The 23,636-nt window shown below is 41.7% G+C and overlaps 2 protein-coding genes across 4 annotated transcripts in view; one reads left to right on the top strand and one right to left on the bottom strand.

Annotated features, from left to right (window-relative positions):
- LOC135901568 (uncharacterized) overlaps positions 1-23,636 on the top strand; it is a 1,085,637-nt gene that overhangs the window by 17,904 nt on the left and 1,044,097 nt on the right. The window lies entirely within an intron of this gene.
- On the bottom strand, positions 1,658-10,604 carry LOC135901268 (BEN domain-containing protein 5-like). 3 transcript variants are annotated; one of them, XR_010564068.1, is made up of 6 exons: positions 10,424-10,604; positions 3,752-3,873; positions 2,850-2,988; positions 2,703-2,777; positions 1,951-2,071; positions 1,658-1,733 (listed from the first exon to the last, which is right to left on the bottom strand). XR_010564068.1 is itself a non-coding variant. In XM_065431011.1 (5 exons), exons 1-5 carry the CDS (start codon positions 10,502-10,504, stop codon positions 1,718-1,720), a joined length of 432 nt encoding a protein of 143 aa, XP_065287083.1. In that variant the 5' UTR covers positions 10,505-10,604; the 3' UTR covers positions 1,658-1,717. The 3 variants fall into 3 exon arrangements, 2 of the variants coding, with proteins under 2 accessions (XP_065287083.1, XP_065287082.1); XM_065431011.1 differs by lacking the exon at positions 3,752-3,873; XM_065431010.1 differs by lacking the exon at positions 3,752-3,873 and having other exon boundaries at positions 1,711-1,820.

A 23,636-nucleotide genomic window follows, 5' to 3' on the forward strand; every position in this document is an offset into this window, starting at 1 on the left:
TTCTTGCTATCTTGAAATAAATCTAATATATCACCTTACCTTTTTAATAATAATTCATGTGCAAAAATTTATATTACCCTTGCCTAATTAGTTTTTGAAATATAGCCCGTGACCATATATGGTCACACTGGGCCCTTGCGCTACTGCAAAATACGCGAAGCTAAAAACATTTATTTCAAGCCATGAAACATCACAAAAACATACATAGAGAATAGTCGAGCACATATTTAGTGTGATATGGTTTAAATCATGGAATAAACATGCCGACGTCATACTTTGTGCATTGTGTATGCACCGCGCTGTTGCAATTAGGTCATGCACACCTCCACCTCTTGCCATTAGGTATTGTTGCAACAAAGTGGGCCGCTTGGTCATACTGTGTACCATTCAGGACATCAGCAGTCTTTGGGATTCTGCGTTGACCAGGTCCTCTAGGCTTATTGTCCCGTCGCATCCGGTAGTTTTGTGGAATTTGTCTGCGGAATCCCACGCGCGCGACGTTGAGCCCTGTGCTACGAATTAGCGCCCAAGCGTTGCTGATAGATACATTACAAAGTCAAGTGAAAATCGGCCACAAACACTTTGTGCCACGGATTGCAATCCTATAGGTGCCTACATTTGCATCCATCTGGTCTGTTCCTCCTGTAAAACTTGTACTGAGCAACAGTGTTCGGACGGGCCACCTTGATTCGCTTCTTCTGAACACGAGAGTACCTGTCTGCAGATGACATTGGCTCTACGCCGTGAATGGTGCTTACGATCGTTACTACAGAATCGTCGATGTAGCGGACAGCAGTTATTCCATTGTCGTTCAGCACGGGATCTTCCTGCCCACAAGGTTGGAACTTGACGAATTCTGGTCAAGCGATAGGGCACTCTTTGGGAACACGGTTCTGCTTCACTGTGCCTGTGCCTTCGTAGCCCTGTGCCTTGAGATGCCTGAGTAGCTTCATGCTTGTGAATAAATTATCAAAATAGAAAAAGAATGGAAGGTCGTGCGTCTCTGCTGCGAGTTCTTCCACCATTTGAAGAAGTGGCGCCGCTGCTCTTCAGAAGTCCTTTTCATATTTTTCAGATGTTCCGGGATCTTCCCTGCTCGCCTTGATACACTTTGAAGTTTGCAAGGCCCAGTTGAAAAAAACAATTGGACCCAATTGGAAAATTTCCACTTGTTTCCAATTGGTCCCATTTGTGTATTAGTACCCAATTGGGCCACTTGGAACAATTGGGCCAATTGGTTGTATACCATTTGGATCAAATGGTGCAGTTGGCATAGAACCAATTGGTTGTTGCCAATTGGGTCACATGGTGCAGTTGGCATAGAACCAATTGGGCCAATTGGCATGGAACCAAATGGTGCAAATGGATCTGCTCGACGGGTCAAATGGTTTTGACTATGCACCGCCTGCCTGCGCTGTGTGAATCTAGCAAACTAGCACAGCAATAAGGAACCACATTATTACGTGTTGCTAGGCCAGTTGGTTCATATATATTGTGATCTAATATGATGCAATACAATATGAACAGCACAGAAAGAGAATCTCTTCATTAATACTCTTCCCCATGCTTTTCTTGCTGCACATCATATTGCACAACAAGGAGCCACTACTTCCTTAAGATGATAACTTAAGATGATAACTTAAGAGGCAACAAGCAAAAAGTTGGATTTAAAGCTTTATTAATAAGAAAAATACAATGTGGGATGGCCCTTTCCGGTCTAGTCGCGCCACAATCTGCAGAAATGGATAAAAAAGAAAGACAGCATTGTGTATGGACTCCTGAAAAACCTGTTGCCCTCAAAAGCTGGCAACATTGGCAAGCTGAAATTGGATAAAAAAGCACCTCAACTTTAATATTCAGCAGTCCAACCAGGTTTAAGAGTCACAATCTGCGGTTTATGTAGCTAAGGTTCAAGCAGCAAATGCAAGAAAATTGTTCTAATCAGTATACCTTTTCGCTGTTCTGTCAATGTCGGCAATCTTCTCCCCCACGTAATGGTTCATATGTTTCACCAGTGTTGACACGACACTCTCGGGGAAACCTTGCTTTTCCAGACGGCGCTTGAAGCAGGCTGTCAAAACACATGCATTTAAATTATTAAAAACATAATGCAGAAAAGATTAATTTCTAGGAATGAAAGAAAAGAATGAATAAGAGTTTGCTTTTGGTAGCTTCTGAGTAATGAAAATTTAACATTGAATTTTCAGTTGTGTAAAAGTCAAATGGCTTCTTGTAGCAGAATAAACATCCTCAATCGTAGACATTTCAGCTTCTTTAGCGGGGTACTTTGAATAAGTAAACGACACAAAAACATGGAACAAGCTATGGCACCCTAGAATCATTTCGCAAAGCCATCAAGACATAAATTGCATTTAGAATGAATCATAAAACGAAGTTTAATTAAACACATCTGCTACAAAGTTCGGAAATTTACCATTTATCAAAGGAATTTCACCTCGTCAACTGTATAAGTGTGACTGGTCTACTTAAATTTTTCAGGAAAAGGGCAATATGTAGAAAGGAGGGAGTTCACCTTGTAGACTGACTGAAGAGTGTGGCAACTTGGTTATTTGTTTTATTACCATACCCTAAAGGCCCATTCCGGGCATTACATAGGGTGGTTACAGTTGCTGCTGTGTTTGAGCACCACACATGCAGGCACACTGAAGAAATGGGGTATATGTTAATAGATGTGTAGTCACCTTGCATGACGGACAACTTCCACAGTGTTAAGGGCTCCTTTCTTGGCTTGTCTGGGAACCAAGGGCAGTGCTTCCCTGCAGAAAGTAGCATGTATTGAGGAAATTCAAACAGTACATTTAAGGCTGTGAAAAGTAAGTTATACCTACCCTGCAAAGATCGGCCTTGCAACTGGGCTGGATCCCAGACCGCCACAAGGAGGTCCTTCACGAAGAGTGAATCTTTTTCGCGAGCCTGGATTTGACGCCATGTTTTTGTTGGCACACGCAGGCCCTGTCCAATGTCAATCTGGACAAAAAAAAAAAAAAAGCGATTTTCACTTGGCAACAAATATTGAATTGGCAGGCTTATAAGCAAAACAAATTATTTTGTTAAGCTTTTCTCAAACAAATGTAATTGAAGCGCTGATGCTTGTTTAGCTTGAAAGCCTTGATGCATACTTTTCTTGAAATGCCCGTGAAAATAACCCGACCAGAAGCATTCATGGGTTGTTGATTGATCTGTGGCGTATAGGCATGGCCACACTGTTTTGCTAGCTGCACACCTGTTCTTGGCATTTAGGCACCATACTTTATACTCGCAGCGGATAGGCTTTCCGCGTTTCAGCGCCGGCCCATATAGCTGCCACCTGCTTAGATTGTCAATGAGCCCACCTGAGTCTTCATCGGCCGAGTCTTCATCCGAATAGGTGCTAGCCTATGGCGGCTCGATATAAATCACTGACACGACGTCATCTTCCTCTACGGCTATCTTCGCTATTTTTCCAATATCAACCTATTCAGACAATAAAATAAGGAACAACCACTGCGAGAACGCGCCGGCAGACATGCAAAAGATGGGAATGCAGTTAAAAAAATAAAAAATTAGGTAGCCTAAAGGCCCAGCGTGACCATATGGCAACGCGCAAGATAACACGTTCGTTTATGGATAAATCAAACATTAATCTTTCACAAAGGCTCATCGAAGGTCACATATTCAAAGAGCAATACGGAGGTAAGGATATCTGACTATTGCTTAAATAAGTAGTGAAAAAAAAAAAAACCACACTTACCCCTTGGAGCCATGCATGGCCACGCTACTCGCAGAGCACCACTTATTCGCCGCCTTTGCGAGGGGCTCCCACAAAACGACTGACAGCTGCTGCCACTTGGTATCCATAAAGGGAACTCTAATCTGTCAAATGGCACGTCAAAGGCAATTTTGGTGCCGCTTTAATAATCTTAATTAATTGAAATCCACTGTGAAGACTAACGTGACCATATGGTCACGCTGGTCTTTAATGGGTTAAGTGCCAGGATGTGAAATGTTTTCTTCAGTGGTCCTGTAATGCTGGCCAAATCCAAAACGTTTGTCTCTCTTATGGGAGCCTGCAAGAATTTACTGTTTTTGAAAAGCTGGCCTTTCATTTGCTTGGTGTCTACAAAGACCTGGTGTTGGACGTCAGTTCACCGTTGTGCACACTAGCGGGCAATGCAACCCTTCCTGACTGCAAGCAAAGATGGGAAGACATGCAGTGCCCATGGCATTGATGTCAACAACCAAAACTGGAAAGGGAGACAACTCCCATGCATTGAGCACTCCAGTGACGAGTACGACCTAGAGACTTTCAATACCACAAATATTCCTGCAGTGGTTTTGATATCGACTGCCTTAATCTTCATAACCCTGCACAAGCGCCTTTTATATAGCAGAGGCTTGGCCTATGATGACATGAACAGCTTGAGAAACTATTGAGTGCCACTACTGCTGAAGTGCTGACACTACTTTAGCAGACCTCAATCACCGATTTCTACTAATAAGTGCAGAATGCACCCTTTATGGGTATGAAGTGTCTCTCCTGCACCGTGTTTAGTTATTATTATTAGCTCTTTAGATATAGTCCCCTAAAATGACGAACCTCTCAAATAGTGAACACGTTTTAGGCAGTGAAGGTGTTTGTTGGATCCGGGCATGATTGTACAGTGAGAAGAAACTTCATAGAAACATAGCCGTTGTACCGAGTTATTCACACTTATTTTAATTACATCTGTGTTATCTTTTGCTTACTATAGGACCTTACCTGTCCTTACAAATATTTTAAACTTTTCAAGTCCTGTTCAGCCAATGCTGTTACAACTACTGTTTATTTTTACCTTTACACAGGGAATGGGCTTAGTTTCAGTGCTTTTATCGTTCTGAGTAACAATAACTTGTTACTCAGAACACATACTGTGATGCAACATTATATTTTTATTTTTGTTGTTCGGAATAGATGCAAAGCTGAGGAATTGCTCCAAAATGTTTTATGAATATGTGAAATTTCCAAAAGGCAGGCTACTCCGCCCTCTTTCAAAAATAAAGAAAGTGTGCTTGTTGAAAAGTACCAAGGATTTTAAAAAAAGGCGACAAACACAAAGTCTAGTCTGTGCCTTGCCTGTTGTTTTAAGTTATCCAAGTCAGACCATGGAAGAAGAAAACAGATTTTGTTAAATTGATGTAAGTCAAAATTATGCATCCTCATGCATTGTGGCAAAGCTATTGTGAAAGCCCACCATATGTCACTAATTGAGCAGATGTAGTTTGAACTTCTTGTAGCAAGCTTCTGGTTGCTTTCTATCGTCACACTTGTGATTTTTTGAAGCAATGACCGTCAGGGCATGGAACACTCGCTACATTTCTCATACATGTATAAGTTTGCTCAATCTGCTTCTCAAACCAACCTAGCCATGCAGCAACTACATGCACTGCAGCTAAAACAATGAGTAATATGTCAGGCAATGAGAAAAGACAGTCACCTCTGACTGCCCACTATGTGACACCAACTAATTAGTAGCTTTATGGTAAAGATGAGTAGTGCACAACAGCACAGTATAGCACAGCTGGCTCTGGAGTTTGAGGAGTAAGAGATCAAACCGCTAGTCACGATAAAGCAAAATCCAAGCCTAAAATTGATTGTATGCTCTAGTTCGAATGGAAAGTCCACATGACATGATGCTTTCCTAAAAAATAAAAAATAAAATTATGGGGTTTTACATGTCTAAACCATGATCTGATTGTGAGGCACGCCATAGTGGGGGACTCCGGATTAATTTGGACCACCTTGGGTTCTTTAAGGTGTACTTAAATCTAAGTACAAGGGTGTTTAATTGTGCATTCACCCCCATCGAAATGCGGCTGCTGTGCTTAGCAGTCCAATGCCATAGCCACTAAGTAACCACAGTGGGTATGAAGCATTCCTCATAAGGTGTTGTACTCTATTGTGCTGTTGGAGCAAATAAATAAAAGTAACCTATAGCAAAGGAAAATGAACTAGATATTGTTGGAATACCAAGATCAAAACAAAAAACATCCTTGAACAGTTGCAACAGTCTGAGGCAGCGCGTGAAAGTTGCATATCATTTACAACGCATCCTCACTACTACCTGATGGTCAATTTGACATGCAACTTGATGGGCTACGTACCGGAGTGAATTCATTACTGTTGTCAGTAAAAAGATTGTGTAGTCAAGTCCTAAATGTGTGTTCTGCATTGGAAAAGTTTCATGCTGTGAAGGCTGACATTGTAAATATTTCAAAGCTCGCCAACTTGCCCATGATAGACGATGTTAACTAACAATAAAAGCGTAATTACCAATTCAGACGGTGTATAACATCACCAAAAAGGCAGATTTTTTAAAACTTATACCAAACTTTGCATGTACTGCAGCATGTTGAAAAGGCTATGGATCAAATTTCTTACGGCACGGCAAAGAAACAGCTGCAGAATGTGTTCTCTTGCTTTTGGGTCAGGATTGCAAATTTTGCTATTTTAGATTGGATTCTGATGGAATAGGCATCCTCAGAGGCATGCAGTAAAGCCCTCGGCTCCTATATCCTATTTAACACACCCAAGTTTCTTTAGAACAACTCACCATCTTCATTCAAAGGGTATCATTGACAATACACATTGTACGAGTATCAACATTGAAAGCAATAAAAAATGCACAAATTCTGCTGTTGATATCCTGCTGTGCTCTGGTAAAAGAATGTGTGTTTTATTCAGTTGGTTTGCTGCTAATTAGGAGGATCCGAGATGAAAAATTGTAGTACTAAGTGGAAACACTATGAATAGGTACAACGAATGCATCAATAATTTTGGTTTTAACTCATGAAAAGAAGCATGGTCCTGCTCCGCATGCACAATGAATATGGTATGATGTATAATTTGCTATCATTTATGGCTGAGTAAATCCACCCTGCAGTAGCCCTTTTATAAGATTTGGCATAACTGCCTTTGTGAGTACTTATTAAACACAGTCATAAGTTTCTCAATGCAGTCATATAGTTTCTCTCAGTTATTACTACAAATGCAATAGATTAGAAACCAAGATTATTCAAGGTTTCCAAGGAATATAAGCATGATGTGACCACACAAACTTGTGAGTTATCTATGTGCTTCTGAAGTAATTTAAAGAAGGCATGGCAGAGTTATCCAATTTTCCTTTTTTACAAAGCATAGGATGGATGGAGGTTTTAACAATGCAGTACTGAAGACAGGATGAAAGAAGGCAAACAAAAGAGACACATCCTATGTCTACCTTCTTTCATCCTGTCTTAAGATATGTGCTTATCACAACCTACAAGTACGAACCAGCAACAAATTCTTTTAAACTTAGATGGAGTTGGTGAAGTATTTCGTTTTGGTGCAGCTAGAAGCTTCTCTAGCTGCTGTATCAAAGTAATATAATACATTTAACCCTGTGAGCAATTGGTAAATGGTTCTTTCATGCAGAGTGCAATGCGCTGTATTAGGAAAAGGCATTAAAAGTTCTCCTAACTTGGGTTCAAGGCTTGCAATAAGAACACTATTGGCTAGTTATCTAGTAATCAACCAACTCAGATTTGAGCATTGCAATAGTCGCTCTGCATTGCTGCAACTGTTCAGTGAAGTGCATGCTCTTGGGGCAGCTCAACTAAGATACCAAATTATGATGCGAGCACCCAGAACACGTCATGCCTTGATGTGTTGCTTGTTAAACAATGGAACGAGTGCAACAAATCGAGCTGTCAGTTGTATGTTGGCCCTCTCTTTTATTCTATCGTTTAATCTGCTGCACCAGAAGAAAGTTGTGTTCCAAAATTATTGTTGTTGCTTAATATTAAACTATAGGCTCCCTTAATGCTTGGAGCAGCAGGCTCAGAGATGTTTTAAATGCATTAAATGTGTAATGTATCTCTCAGGCAAATTAGGCACCCTTTCGAAATAATTTGAGAAGACCAAATATCCCATTTTCTATGGAGCCTTTTAAAAAGCTGGGTAAACATGAAATCAGAAAGGCACACACATTACCAACTGGTCACTTGAAATTTTTAGGGTTATTCAGAATGAAGCTTAGTTTGGCAAGGTTATCCATGTGCCTAATTTGAACATTGTGGGGCAGCTGAAGATAGGTACATTAAGTTTAAACTGTGTTATCGGGAAGACCCTGTTGTTTTCCTGTTAGCTTTCAGCTGAAACCAACTGGAAGATGTTAGTTTCGCACTGGGGCCAATGAAATTCCAGATGGAGGAACTCAACTTGGAAACATTCAATCAGTCATATTACCGGTTGATTTTTCCCTTCTTGCACATGTTTAATGTCATTGTTATTGGTTTCACAGCTACCAGATCAGTGCAGCAAATAATTCAGCATGAAATTGAAAATGCCCTGCTAAAAAAGACGCGTTGTCAGGGTCCTGTGCTCTTGAATAGATTTTGCTTTTAATATGAAGAAAGGTAACGAGTGTATCGTGCTCACATTGGCATATTGTGTGCACTGGTGGAATGCATGTGGTGCAGGGGTGAGCGAATATTCGAACCTTCAAATAGGAATAGATTGTTACATGCGAACTATTTGTATTCGAAAAGGAACTATTAGGCATTTTAGAATAATGGAAACTAACCAAATATTTCACAACAACCAAATGTTTAAGTCTGGTGACTTCTCCGCCTGGTGACTTCTCGGTCCGGCAAGCAGTGTTGTAAACTTTGTATGCAAGCTTTGTATGTTTACCAGGCCACAAACATACATTTGTGGCTTGGTTTGTTTGCTTGTAGCGTGTCGTTTATTGTTTTTTTTTGGCTGTCCTTCAAGTAGCAGTTTTATGATATTTTCCTTCCAATGGCCCCTTTTAAATGTGTCTATGCCACAGAAGTCCAATTCAGCAGCTCCTTTTTCTTCTTTTTAATTTAGCAGTTTATCTGTTATGCTACAACCAATGATATTTTCCTTGCAATGGCCCCTTTTAAATGTGTCTTTGCCACACAAGTCCAATTCGGCAGCTTCCTTTTCTTCTTTTCCCCCAACTTCTGCTTTTTTTTCACCAACCATTTATTTAAAGTTTTTGAAAAGCCAGTCATACAGGAGCGATTCTTTATTGGAAAATTATTCAACAGTATTTTTAACGCCAAATAGTGATCTTGTGTTAGAACTTTGCCCTTGTCTGTGATTGCTAGTTTTACTTTTTGCACTAGTCAGTGCAGCAATTTTATTCCTGCTGTAAACGCATGCATCTGCAGTTGGCTATTTAACATATTCAGTGTGATATTGGATACTTACTATTCATATTCAAAAAAGTTGATATTCGCTCACCTATGGTGTATGATATTATTACAGCAAAAGCGGTTGTAAATAATATAGAAAAATTAGGAACCTGCATTCAGTATAGGGAAACTTTGACGCACAGAGCACTTAAGTTTTACCACTTCCTTTTCTTGGTTAGTGTGTGAAAACAAAGCTATCTCATGGCTCTACAACTTTGTCAGGTATAGCTTTTATTAGACATCAGTATGAACGTTTAAGATTGTTACAAGATAGATGCCATGCAGGCGCCACAAGAAATCAAATAGTACAGATCAATTGTGCTGGATTAGTTGGGAGACTGGAGGCAAAGAAAGCAATGAAACAAAGTTTCTGGTCAAAGTCAATAATGACGACTAAGACAATTCTGTTGGGTTTCCTCATAGCATAAGCATAACAAAATGCGGCTTGTATGGAGTTACACATACATAATAGTTTACAAGCATGTCAAACCCCCTGAGCCTGGTAGGTAGTAATTTTGGTTGCGGCTACATTTGGCAGAATAATCACGTAGGGAGAAAAAATAAGTTCCGTACAATCATATCATAAACGATTGAGAAATCACATATGTGTGCGCACTAATACTGTTTTCTTTCTTCTTTTATAACTGCCGCGTTTAAGGCAGCATCAAAAGACTGCGCATTAAGGAGACATGCCTGTGCCACTGATTTCAACCACAAGTTTTACTAAAAATTAATACAAAGGTCGAAATTTTCGGAGTCCCCCACTTCGGCGTGCCTGATAATCAGATCTGGTTTTGGCATGTAAAACCCTATAATTTAATTTTTTTTAGAAAATATGTGCCGATGATATTTATTTCAAACTGTTTCCGATGGTTGCCGGAGACTGTACACTAATGATCCTGCCATTGGTATTTGTGAATTTGCGATAACCCATGAAATCAGACATTTTGTTTACAAGAAATGCGGCACTTATTGTTACGAGCGAGCATGTTTATATCCGATAAACTTGCTCACGGCAGTCCTTCCTGTCATGCATGCAGTTAGCATTGAAATAATAACTTTGCGAAACATAGCCGGGGTATAACCAGTCGCTATCAGACGCATTGTCGATATGTCACTGGTATTTGCATAATGATTGGTACGCAATGGCAACATCGCATTTATATTACGCGCGAATACTCACGAAGCGGTTCAGGCTCGATTCGTGTCTCTCGTTTGCTCTATGCGAGTTCCATGCGTGCTTTTTCTGAAAGCGCCTTCCCATGAAGACGAAACGTGCCACATCGAATGCTTTGGCCCAAAACACCTGAACTTAAAATATCAATCAAAAATAGCAAACGAAACAGGAAAAAAAAAAAAAACTGTCTTCTGAGACCTACCACGGCTCCCAGAGAGAGGCGTTGCAGTTCACTTCATTACCGTTGGTGTAAAAACATTAAAACCGCAACAAGAACGATACACTGCGCGTTTATTAAGGCTGTAGTAATAAGTTTATGACAGTCAAAGCTGGCAGTAATTATTTAATTTTAATGCTAACTACTCGAAATCTGGCCACCCTGTCCATTAAGCAAACACTAAACAATGGCAACATTGTAAAATAAAATTTTTTGAACATTACGCAAGTTGATTATAAAAGATTTATTATGGACTTTTGTTTTTACAAGTTATGCTTCTTTCATAAAATTGAGAATTGATCAAATAAAATTTATTTTAGCGAGACAAAGTCTGGCAACCATGATTGACACAAAAATTTAGCAACAATGGGAAATGTGTCAATGGCGTCTTCAAAGTGACGTTTCTAAAGTTTTTAGCCAATTAGTTTAATTAATAAGGAAATGTGTCAATGGCGTCTTCAAAGTGGCGTTTCTAAAGTTTTTAGCCAATTAGTTTAATTAATAATATATAATGTCAGTTTTCCGATTTGCCTACCTCTTCAGTTTACTATTAAATTGCGATGTAAAAGGAGTGTAGCACAAAAGTCTGCGCACCAGTGTACACCACTAAAATCTGGCAACAGTTGTATTGTTTTCTTATTTTTTAAAAAGTTTTTCTTATTAATTATAAAGTTCACAAGGATTATAATTCTTTTTAAAATTATTAATTTGAGAGATTATGACGAAAATGTTATTCTCTGGAATGCTGACTGCATTGAAAGCATTAGCAATGAAGTTAGCAATGAAATATTTATTGCAACGTCGTAAAATTCTACAGCTGTTTTTCTCCCCCCATTATCACCCAGTTACTGTCCATCTCTTGCGAGTCAACATCTGGAGTAGGTGCGCGCGTGCGGCTTGTAGCTAACGTTCCTCAAATTACGTAGGGCGGGCGGCCATTGATCATCCCGCAGGTGTGGCGTCTCTTGCTAGAAAATGTCTTCGTGTGATCATAATTAGTGTGATTAAGTGAACCTGCTTGCTACAAAGCTACACCAGCGCTTTCGTCACTCTGTGCGGAAGGATTACCCGATGGAGGGTTGGTGGGTAGTGAACGATGCGAGTAACGGTGCACTTCGTGAGTTGGCCGCTCTGCGAACCGGTACCTCGCGGCCAGCCTGCTTCTATTTCCTTATTAGCTTTATTCGCATCCAGAGATTGATAGCATTTTGCTTATTGACGGTGCCATAAAGCTCTACTTTGTTCGCTTCATGGTGCTCACTGCTGCTCCTTTCCCGAGTGTTTTGGGCGAGTTGATGCGAGTGCGTACTGTTTTCCCCCTTTCTCTCGTTCTTTGATCTCTTGTTATATAATTAAAGTTGCAGTAGCATGGGCTCGGCTAACCTCTTCACCTGTCGTGAAAATTTGTCTCGCAAGCGCGCACGTACTGTTCCTCGAATGCGCAATTCATGTGCATGAAAAACTTAACATGGAAGTGCGTGTTCATGAGATTGTTGCCCTACGCTAGCGGTCTGTCATAACGCATTCTGAGCAGTAGCTCGCAGGGCCGAAATTCAATATTGATCTATATCTGCAAAGGGTGCCCGACTTTTGATGCCAGGCAACTTTTCACACGATTGCGCTGTAATGTCATGGTTAATTGTACAGTTCTAGGCACTTTCAGGGCACAAATCTTTTAGTTCGCGCTGAATTCATGTCCATTTAAGCCACGGTTTCTTTCTATTTACGGGCTGCATTTTAGACTGCACTTCGGGATCAGCCCAAAGAAACACCTCGATAAGCGCTAAAAACTGAATTAAATAGTAATATGGTTTTAACGTGTCAGAACCACGGTTTGATGATCAGGCACGCCGTACTGTGGTACTCCTGATAATTTTAACCACCCGGGGTTTAACGTGCAACCACCTGGTGCAACCACTGCACGGAAAAACTGGGTTGTATGGGAGAAGAAAGCTTTGCATTAATTCCTCGCGCCGTGACAGAGGTAGCGAAAGTAACGCCCGGAGATATGCTCCTGAAGGGAACAGAGTTTGGCATGGTTCCGCCATTTTGTACTAACGCCATGCGGTAAAGCCACTCGCAGCCCGCGTAGGAGCTGAACTTTGAACAGCGTCTGTGCTTCTGCTGGCATGCTAAAATTGATGCGAACCTCTGCCTACTTTAGGCTGGTTGAATCTGTCTGTCCGTCTAATTCTACGCCGTCGTACGTGGTGACGCATTCGTTCTTCTAAACCACCCTAAACTACATTTAATCATAATATGCCTGACATAACATTCGTGGCATGAATGTCATGATCCACGTCGTGACGCCATCATGGTCATTTAACTGTATAATATCAGGATACGTAGCGAAGGGGGAGTGCGGCGCCACCAACTTTGACGCTATACTTGGTTTGTGTTCTACTCTAAAAAAGTTTAAACCCTTTGGGGTGTAGTTTTTCTCCATAACAATAGTCATCTATCTTTCATGTCTCTTTAAAGCTGCGCACCTAGTGCTTTAATGTCACGAACGGCTTGCGCATTATCAGATTCATGGATCATTGTTGAGAGGAAATTTGCGAGCGCACAGTTAATGGAGAAACATGAGCAAGACCGATGACGATTATCGTTGTGAGACAGACACGTCCCAAAGAGCGTGTACTCTTTGTAGACGTATATTCATCATTGAGTGATATCGTGTGTCCATGCGTTGAACAATGTTATTTTTATCACTGGCAAAATGCAAAAACGCCCCTGACCTGTGCATTGGGGTAACGTTAACCTTGGGGGGTCAGCATTAATCCGCAGCTCCTGGGGACCCTACGGCGTGCCTGATAATCAAATTGTGGTTTTTGCACCCAAAGCTCCATGATTCAATTCAGAAGACGGTACAAGAATGCTGATACCTTCCATCATGGAATCGATGTCGTATAACCTTTTAGGAAATGAACCACAACTGTTAGCTTTGGCATATAGCCTATAATTCATGTCCCCGAGCTGGATTATATTAATAGGCGGACATTACCAGCACTAGAAATCGAAACACATATTAAACTAACAAATTTTCACTTATTAATTTCCTAATTGACTACGCCACATACTGCCATTTACGAATTGCAGCCGGTGAGGTCGCAAGACGTATTCCTTGAAATGAATCTCTAGGAGGACGGCACTTAACAAAAATATCGATCCTGATTATGAGGCACGCCGTAGTGGAAACTCTGGAATAATTTGGAGCTCCTGGGGATCTTTAACGTGCACCTAAATCGATAGGTACTCGGGTGTTTTCGCATTTCGCCCCCATTGAAATGCAGCCTCCGTGACCGGGATTTGATCTCCCGACCTCGCGCTTGGAAGCTCTACACCATAGCCAGGACAGCAATATGGAGATATTTCCCGAAGTCGGAACATAATACATGGGCGTTCCAGTTTCTTTTGTGCTTCAGTGCATGAGAGAGCGTTTTGTTAAAACAGAAAGCGGAAGAGCGGTGCATTTTTACGGCGAGTTTGATAGCGCATAACTCCAAACTGGTGTCATTCTTGAAATTAATTCCAAGTGCACACGGCTTGCAAACTCACCCGCTGCGATTCGTAAATTGCAGTATGAGCCCTAAAGTAATTATGAAGGCGATTAGTAATTTTCTTACATTAGTTGAAGATGTGTTTCGATTTCTCGTGCAAGTTATGTCCGCCTTTCTGAATAATGAAGCTCAAGGTCTATGATTATGTTATCTGCAACAGTTGATTTTAAAAATTCTGGAAAACTTCGGAATGATCACCCCGTTTGTCTCGTCCTTAAACGGTTATAATTGTCCAAATAGCTCATATTTCGAGCCGTCGCTACTAGCAGCGCGTCAGGGAGAATCGGCCAGAAGTCGGGTGGCGTGAGCTTATTAGAATTCAATGTGTGTGTCTGGAATTTGCGCCCATGACGCCAGTGTGACTTAATTTGTGCGCACATAGCATGGCGGCGGATATGGGCGCTAGACTTTTGGCTCTTTTAACGTGACCCAACTGGCAAGTGAAATCGCACAGTCCGATGGGAGCTGTGGTTTCTAGTTTATTAGCGTCTGCTGTGTTCCCGCTGAAAAGATATTTGTGCATTCGAAGTAAAAAAACGTCGATCGATTTCTTCATTGAAGATAAATTGGCCACACAGGAAGAAATAACAATACTAACTCCGAAATTTGCAATAAGATCAAGAAAAATGAATTTTCTGTATAGTTGCAAGAATATTATGGAAGGGACCGTGAAAATGTGGCTTATATTTAACACTGTTGTGTTAATTATAAGCCGATCGAGGATCGAGACCACTCTATTCTCGTCTGGATCTCAAAACAAAATCTTTAAGTGTCAAATCGTGTCTGTGCTGTCTTTGTCTTGGTTTCTTAGTTTCAATGTCGTGAGTGGTCGATCTTCAAGCAATTATGCACGATAGCAATTAGAAATAAGTGTAAGCGCTTTCCACTGCACGTTTTAAGTGTGTTACTGCCACTACCACCCGACGTGGTGGTTGGTGGCTGTGGGGTTGCTCTACTAAGCCCGAGTCCGCAGGATGAAAGCCCGACCGCGGCGGCCGCATTTGGATAAGGGTGAAATGAAAAAAAAAAAAAACGTACGTGTACCGTGCATTCGGTGGTCGTTAGGGAACCATAGGCGGTCAAAATGAATCTGAAGTCGCTCACTACGGTGTGCCTAATAATCAAATCGTGGTTTTGGCTTGTAGAACTCCAGAATTTAATAGAGCCGCTACTTGTGAAAGGGAAATGAATTAGCATATTCTAGGAGCGGTCTGACGTGTGTGACGTACGCGCAATGTTTACTGCCAAGGTTGGTGCGTCGTAGCGTTCGCTTGAGAAAAAAAAAAAAACTTTGTGGCTTTGGAGGCTATACGCTTCCTCGTGCGCTGCCCAAGTGAGATCAGAGTTACCTGGAGCGGGATGTTAAATTTTCATTCATTCATTCATTCATTCATTCATTCATTCATTCATTCATTCATTCATTCATTCATATATGCTGCAGCCCAGTATAGGGCTATAGCAGGAGTGGGAACATTATACATGACTATACATTGCACATTAAAAACACACATAACACAAAAAGGTGAATGATCAAAAAGAAGCGCTTTACATGTTAGCGAATTGCTTACCAGTGGCAGCTACGAAATCTTTTAGTGATAGTGAACGAATGTTACCGGGTAGAGAATTCCAAAGCTCAATTGTACGTGAAAAAAAAAAAAAAAGCTGTACTTGAGTGTGTTAATACGGGCATAAGTAGGTGTTATGTTCAAGGCGTGGGAGTTGCGGGTACAACTTGCGTTAGTAAATGTGATATAGTTACAACCAGAAAGACCAGAGGTAGAGTTATTAATTGCGTATAAAAGGTGTTAAGGCTTCAATGTGTTAACGTGAAAGTAATGGCTCAATGTTCAAAGATGGTTGAGCCTGTGTTGGGGAGAAAGTGCGGCTGTAATTTTGGCAAATGAAACGGATAGATTTTCGTTGAACGTTATTGAGCGAGCTTATTTCGCATTGTTTGTAGGGGAACCAAACGACAGATGCATATTCTAGAACAGGGCGAATTAGCGTTTTATATGACAGCAGTTTAGTATCGCGGGGGGTCTTAGCTAAAGTGCGACGTAAATAACTTAATTATTTTAGGGGCTTTCCCGTTTACATATTCAATATGTTTACACCATGAATGATATTCGGTTAGAATGACACCTAAGTATTTATACTGAGACACTCTTTTAAGTTAGATGCGATCCAGAGAATAATCGAACGAGAAGGGGCTATATCTATAGGAAAATGTCATCACGACGGTTTTACTACAGTTGATATTCATTTGCCGCGTTTCGCACCAAGCGCAGAATCCCGACCGCGGCGGAAGGAATCCGCAGGAAAAGGCTAAAATTTAAGTTTAATCGCCATCCGCCAGTCTAAACACCAGCGCGCTACTTTGTTCAATGCATTGTGTAGTTCACTTTGATCACTGTAGTGTTTAACCTCTGTATACAATATGTCGGGTGTTTCAGGTTGCCTACGACATATAGCACAATTCTAGTTCATGAGCTGGTCTACTCGAAGAGGCGGACATGCACGAAAATTTGAAATGCATAATCGCCTGATTACGGAAAATTCACAAATTATGTTCTTAACTAATTACTTTATGGCCCATCCAGCAATTTATAAATTCTTTCCGTGGAGTTCTCAAGGCGGACCCACTTGGAACGAATTCTTAGGATGACACCAGTTTCGACATGTTAATTCCCGAGCTTTGCGGAGAAATGCACTGGCGGTCCAGTTACTTCCTTTAAAAAAAAAGAAAGAAAAACAGCCGTTTTACTCATTGAAGTACAAACTTAACTGGAACGCCATTGCATTTCTGCGCTAAGTACGGGAATTAAAATCTCGAAACTAGTGTCACCCGGAAAGTTCGTTCCACGTGGATCCGCTGTACGTACTCCACCGCTAGAATTTGTAAATTGCAATATGGGTGATTAGTTAAAAAGTTAATTAGTCGATTATGCAGTTGAATTTTTTTGCATGTAGTGTCCGCCGCTTCGAGTAGACCACGTCATAACTACAATTGTGCTATCTGCCACAGGCAACCTTTAAGAATTTTCGAAAGTGTTCGTTGAAAAACCTTGTATAGTCGTCTGAAAATAGTGTGATATTTACATTGATATCGCTTGTCAGATCGCTTACGAACAATTAAAAAAATAGTGGTGCCAAGGCAGATCCCTCACGTATGTCGCGAGTACGGTATCGCTCTATTTAGTGTAACAGAAACATGTTCAATGCATTGTATACAAACTGCATCTTGTAGGTCGCACAGACGATGACCAATCCGGCCAGTCACTAGCCCATCCGCAACTTTCCAGACCCACTGTAAAACTTGCCGTTTAACGTGATCGAGCACTTTTGAGAAGTCCACATAAATGATGTCAATTTGAGAGTGTTCAGAGAGCACTTAATGCATTGCGCAAGGTCGTGCATCGTCACAAGTTGCGTTATAGTAGACAGACCGTCCGGAATCTGTGTTGGTTTGAGTGAAATAAACCATTGTCTTCAACAAACTTTGTAGCTGGTGCATGGTAATGACATAGGTCTATAATTATAATTTGATGGTGAATTCGTTTCGCCAAATTTGTGTACTGGAATTATTTTCGCAACTTACCTGTCGGAAGAGAGCTGACAGTGCCGGTATTTCGTAACTGGCTTTGCAAACCGTTTGAGCAGTAATAATCAATGAAAGAACATTGAAAAGCATAAGCAGGTGTGAAAAACGATATTTATTTAATTTGTTTAATGCAACATGTTTGCACTCATACTCAATCTATTGAGTCATTACGTGCTGACCTGTGCAAATCTCGGCGCTACGCACTTACCTAGCTTGAACAAAAATTGTTCGGTGCCCTTATGTTAAAAACAATGCACCAAAGTATTCAGTTGCATAATTTATATCGTGTGTGAAGCTGGTTCTTGTGGCTCGTAGCTTGGTTTCATCCTCACCTAATTGCCATCCTGCAGAGACGCATCGAGGACTAGCTCACTTATTGCTGCTGTGATGTCAGCCGTGCAGGTTTTCCACGGATCGTCGACTCTGGCGCAGTACTTTATGCCACCATGAGCACCACTTGCTTCTCGTGTAGCCAGAAAACTGCCTGCAACGTATATACATGCGAGACCCCCTAACAGACTAAGACTATACGTGTTACCTTTGCACATTGATATTTGCATCGCATCCGACGCGCACGCTATACTTTGGACGTTGGAGCACATACTTGTAGCTCGTGCCACAGGCACATTGCTCTGCCGCCCATCCATCCGAGGTTTAAGTTATTCCTAACTTTTCATTTGTTAATTTCTTCAGTTGAATAAACCTTGTTATTGTTCGTGGGGAGGGCTCCACTTTTTATTAAATTATACTTTCGCTTAATTTCAACGCATGCTAATAATCAGGGGAAAAGTGTACTACACAAATTTACCGACGATTACGATGCTCCCTAATGCGTAATTTGAAGGCAGCTCTATACTTGTTTTCATTTCGCGATATATTGGCTGGCGCGGTCAATCTGTCTCGTGCGGCACGTCGCAAACGGAGCGATGTGCAGCGCGACCGCATCGCACGCGTGCGGTCGCGCGAAAGATTGCACGTATCAAACAGTTGTGCACAATTTTCAGTTTACAATGTGTAAGGTATACACTGTGTACACAGTGTAAGCGGTAATTTGTGCACAAGTGCTGTATGCGTAGTATCCGGGGCAGTTGGAGAAGTATGGGAGAGGCCTTTGCCCTGCAGTGGGCGTAACCAAGCTGATGATGATGATGATGATGATAGATACGTGCAGTTTTCCGTGCAACCGCAAGCGTGCGGTGCGGCTTGCGGCGTTGGGCGGCTCGAGCGTGGGAGATCGCGAAAGGTAGCGCGTGGGCGGGATTCACAGTAGCAGCTGCCGCAGACAGACCTCCCAGACGACGCGCGCTACCCTGGCGCCAGCTCGTAGCCATCGTCGCCGCACTAAGCTTTTCGTGCGCCTTTCGCCATGCCCTCTTCCTCCACTTTCCGCCTCTCGTCTTTCATCCCTCAATGCGTTCCGTGTTTGCCCTTTCACCATTCGCTGTGTCCGTTCGCTCAGATACTCGGATGACAACACTCGCCACAGGAAGGGGCGTCAAAAAGTTGCGCTTTTAAAGGAATTGTCCAAACTAATCCTCATTTCTGGTGGCATACGGGTAGATTCTGCCTATAAAATAATGGTATCGCTAAGTGTTCATACTGCTTCCAACATTGCTCAGCAAGTTTTTACGGCGAAGGAACGGTGTCCAAGGAGAACTAGATAGTTGACAGAGTTTATGTTTAGAGCTTAAAACGCCCTGGTAAGCTAGTTGATTAATGACTTTGTTTTAGCAGCGCACTTGGAAAAAACATGGGACACAATAAATAAGAACACCCACGAAGCGCATAATTTTTTCGGTGCTTCATTTCTTTTGAGCGTGTATTTTTTTCAAGTGCGCTGCCTATATAACTAAGCTATATTTAGAGAGAATAGAGAGTTTTAGAATAGGGGTCCCAAACGTTTTGGGGCCCCAAAAAAATAGCGTCGAAGCCACTGCGCATGCGCGAGACGCAAAATGCGTTTGGGTTTTGCGTTCGGAACGCTATTTCACCGATTTAGCGGGAGCTCAAATAGCGTTCCCAAAAGCTTTGCGTCAACAAACATGGCGGCACCCATCGAAGCGACGGCTCTGACCTAGCACCAAACTGGGTTCGATTCGCGGTAACGCGTGAAGTTCACAAGCTAGGAGAAGTGACTGCAGTTATCGCTTTCTCTCAACTAGCGTATGTTATGAAGATTGATTCATTAGACACCGCTGATTCCGAATTCGATTGTGGATTTTATGGCTCGTAGGCCTAACACGGCTAAGCTTGGCTGGTGAAGGCACGTAAAGTTGGTTTTGTTGCTCAAAACTAAGCACAACTAATTGTTTGCTGCTTGAAGAATAACCTCTAAATTGTAATTAAACGCAAATACACGCAAGTCAAAATTACTATTCATATCATAAAATGGAATATTTTATTTAATTATTTTTAATCGTTTTTCTTAGACGCCGTAGTGGCGCTGTCAGCGCAAGACGCTATCCGCAAACGCAAAGCCCTATTCTAAAACTCTTCACTCCTGCGTGCTCCAACGCTAACACCCGCAAAGCTGTTTGGGGCCCCAAAATATTGGGGCCCCTATTCTAAAACTCCCTAATATCGAGAGTGTTATCGGTAATACCTACACACATTTTTCAGGGGTGTTGCTTAATGAATGACTAAATCACAATTACTTAACATTGTTTTTTTTTTGCTTGTGTAGAGGCCTTATTAATACACTCACCCAAGCTTCCCTGCTGCCTTGAAACCAGCAAAGGTGGTGGCAATTCTAAATTGACACAGAATGGGTGTCATCTTATGGGTGACGTGTACCGAAAGCTTCACAAGCGTTGAACCGCAAAGAAGGTTTTCCCGATGTCCTGAAACAACTCGACGTGCCGCAAAATTGACATTCTGAGCGAATAGAGGGCATATTATGCGTGATGCGTGGTACAATGTTCAATCAGGGTAAGGTAATTACACCCTTCGCCAAAAATTTAACTGTCGAAAGCGTTGTGTGACCTTTATAACCTGTTTCCTACTGTCGCGAGAGACAATGAATTCACGTTTAGTGAAAAGAGAGGGTCTTATATGAATCTGATGGGTGCCGAAACTTCAGCGTTTCTGGCTTGATTATGAGTTTTGTAAAGAAATACTTAACACCTTTTCCCCTTTATTTTCATGCATTACACGAGGTTTGTAGTCTTTTTCCCGGATTTCGTCGGTGAATCAACCGAGCTTTTTCGTTTGTACTCTACGAAAATAAGGGGATGTTATGGTAGTGTGCAGGCGAAGTGCAAAGTTGAGAACGTGCCATGGACGTCGGAAAGATTCTGCATTCCGACCTCTTCATTCCATCATGAAGTGTTGAAATGCGTGATACGCTTGTTGTCCGCTGTTTTTCCCAATGTCCCGGAATGACTATACGTCACAACTTGCTTACGTTTGATGAAAATTGGGGGCGCGATATGTGCAATGGGGTGTGGCGACACGACGTTTCTAAATAATAAGGAGCTTTGCAAATGATTACTGAACAGTCGTTTTTTTCTTTTCAATTTTCATTCATTATGTAAGACGCCTGTGGGGCTCTCGATAAACTAAACGAGTCACTTTGCTTATATTCCGTGTACATAGGGGGAAGATTATGGGTGATATGTCGGGAAAGGTCGAAAGTATGTCGTTAAATTACAGCGTAAAATTTAGCCCGTCGTCCTTGGAGAACCGATTTCAAATTTGGGGAATGGGTGAACATGGTCGAGATGCGTGCGAACTTATGCGTGGGTGAAGTACGGCCTTGGCTGAAAATTCCTTAAACAAAAGTGAGAAAAGCTGGGTGAATTGGTGCGGTAACACGATGAAACAGTTCTAAAGACGACCACAAAAAGAAGACACAAATTGCAGTTTAGTGCTCGAAAGCGTTATAGTCTGCGGGGAACATGTGGCAATGCGTGATTCATATGTGGGCAATGCTTGAATTTCTCTGGTGTTTCACAACTAACTGAAATTCGTAATGTGACTGCTCGAAACAACAAAAAAAAGCAGCTTCGCTGGAATTGGGGCCTTCATTCAATAAAGTGTTTTTCCGTGCGTGAAAGAAGCACGCGAATAAACCCAAAGTGCCTCGAGCGGCCAGTCGCGCGGCAATTTTATGTGTGTTCGCGGCCTTCGTTCACGCTCGAAAAAAAAAAAAAAACCTTTGTAGCATATGTTGTTCAACCGAAAGCTGTGTCGATCGGCAGTTTTTCATGTTACTGTACAATTTTCTGTACAACCGCAACCGATCTGATATATATATATATATATATATATATATATATATATATATATATATATATATATATATATATATATATATATATATATATATATATATATATATATATATATATATATATATATCATCAGCCTGGTTACGCCCACTGCAGGGCAAAGGCCACTCCCATACTTTTCCAACAACCCCGGTCATGTACTAATTGGGGCCATGTCGTCTCTGCAAATTTCTTAATTTCATCCGCCCACCTAACTTTCTGCCGTCCCTGCTACGCTTCCCTTCCCTTGGAATCCAGTCCGTAACCCTTAATGACCATCGGTTATCTTCCCTCCTCATTACGTGGCCTGCCCGTGCCCATTACTTTTTCTTGATTTCAACTAAGATGTCATTAACTCGCGTTTGTTCCTTCAACTAACCTGCTCTTTTCTTCTCTCTCCCCCCCCCCCCCTTAACGTTACACCCATCATTCTTCTTTCCATAGCTCATTGCGTCGTCCTCAGTTTAAGTAGAACCCTTTTCGTAAGCCTCCAGGTTTCAGCCCCGTACGTGAGTACTGGTAAGACAATGCTGTTATACACTTTTCTCTTGAGGGATAATGGCAACCTGCTGTTCAAGATCTGAGAATGCCTGCCAAACGCACCCCAGCCCATTCTTATTCTTCTGATTATTTCCGTCTCATAATCCGGATCCGCCGTCACTACCTGCCCTAAGTAGAAGTATTCCCTTACGACTTCGAGTGCCTCGCTACCTATTGTAAATTGCTGTTCTCTTCCGAGACTGTTAAACATTACTTTAGTTTTCTGCAGATTAATTTTTAGACCCACCCTTCTCCTTTGCCTCTCCAGGTCAGTGAGCATGCATTGCAATTGGTCTCCTGAGTTACTAAGCAAGGCAATATCATCAGCGAATCGCACGTTGCTAAGGTATTCTCCACCAACTTTTATCCCCAATTCTTCCCACTCTAGGTCTCTGAATACCTCCAGTAAACACACTGTGAATAGCATTGGAGAGATCCTATCTCCCTGCCTGACGCCTTTCTTTATTGGGATTTTGTTGCTTTCTTTACGGAGGACTACGGTGGCTGCGGAGCCGCTATAGATATCTTTCAGTATTTTTACATACGGCTCGTCTCCACCCTGATTCCGTAATGCCTCCATGACTGCTGAGGTTTTGACAGAATCAAACGCTTTCTCGTAATCAATGAAAGCTATATATAAGGGTTGGTTATATTCCGCACATTTCTCTATCACCTGATTGATAGTGTCAATATGGTGTATTGTTGAGTAGCCTTTGCGGAATCTTGAGTGGTTCTTTGGTTGACAGAAGTATAAGGTGTTCCTGATTCTATTTGCGATTACCGTAGTAAATAGTTTGTAGGCAAGTGACAGTAAGCTGATCGGTCTATAATTTTTCAAGTCTTTGGCGTCCCCTTTCTTATGGATTAGGATTATGTTCGCGTTCTTCCAAGATTCCGGTACGCTCGAGGTCATGAGGCATTGCGTATACAGGGTGGCCAGTTTCTCTGTAACAATCGGCCCACCTTCCTTCAACAAATCTGCTGTTACCTGATCCTCCCCAGCTGCCTTCCCCCTTTAATTTGCATAGCTCCC

This window comes from Dermacentor albipictus, chromosome 1 (assembly GCF_038994185.2).
Source record: "Dermacentor albipictus isolate Rhodes 1998 colony chromosome 1, USDA_Dalb.pri_finalv2, whole genome shotgun sequence".
NCBI lineage: Eukaryota > Metazoa > Arthropoda > Arachnida > Ixodida > Ixodidae > Dermacentor > Dermacentor albipictus.

Bases quoted from the DNA above. Each gene is read 5' to 3' on its own strand.
- LOC135901268 (XM_065431010.1), bottom strand. From the start codon at position 10,504: ATGGGAAGGCGCTTTCAGAAAAAGCACGCATGGAACTCGCATAGAGCA. The intron at 2,989-10,423 runs GTGAGTATTCGC...TTTTTTGTCCAG, and splicing joins AATCGAGCCTGAACCGCTTC to ATTGACATTGGACAGGGCCT. The intron at 1,821-1,950 runs GTATACTGATTA...ATCCAATTTCAG, and splicing joins ATTGACAGAACAGCGAAAAG to CTTGCCAATGTTGCCAGCTT.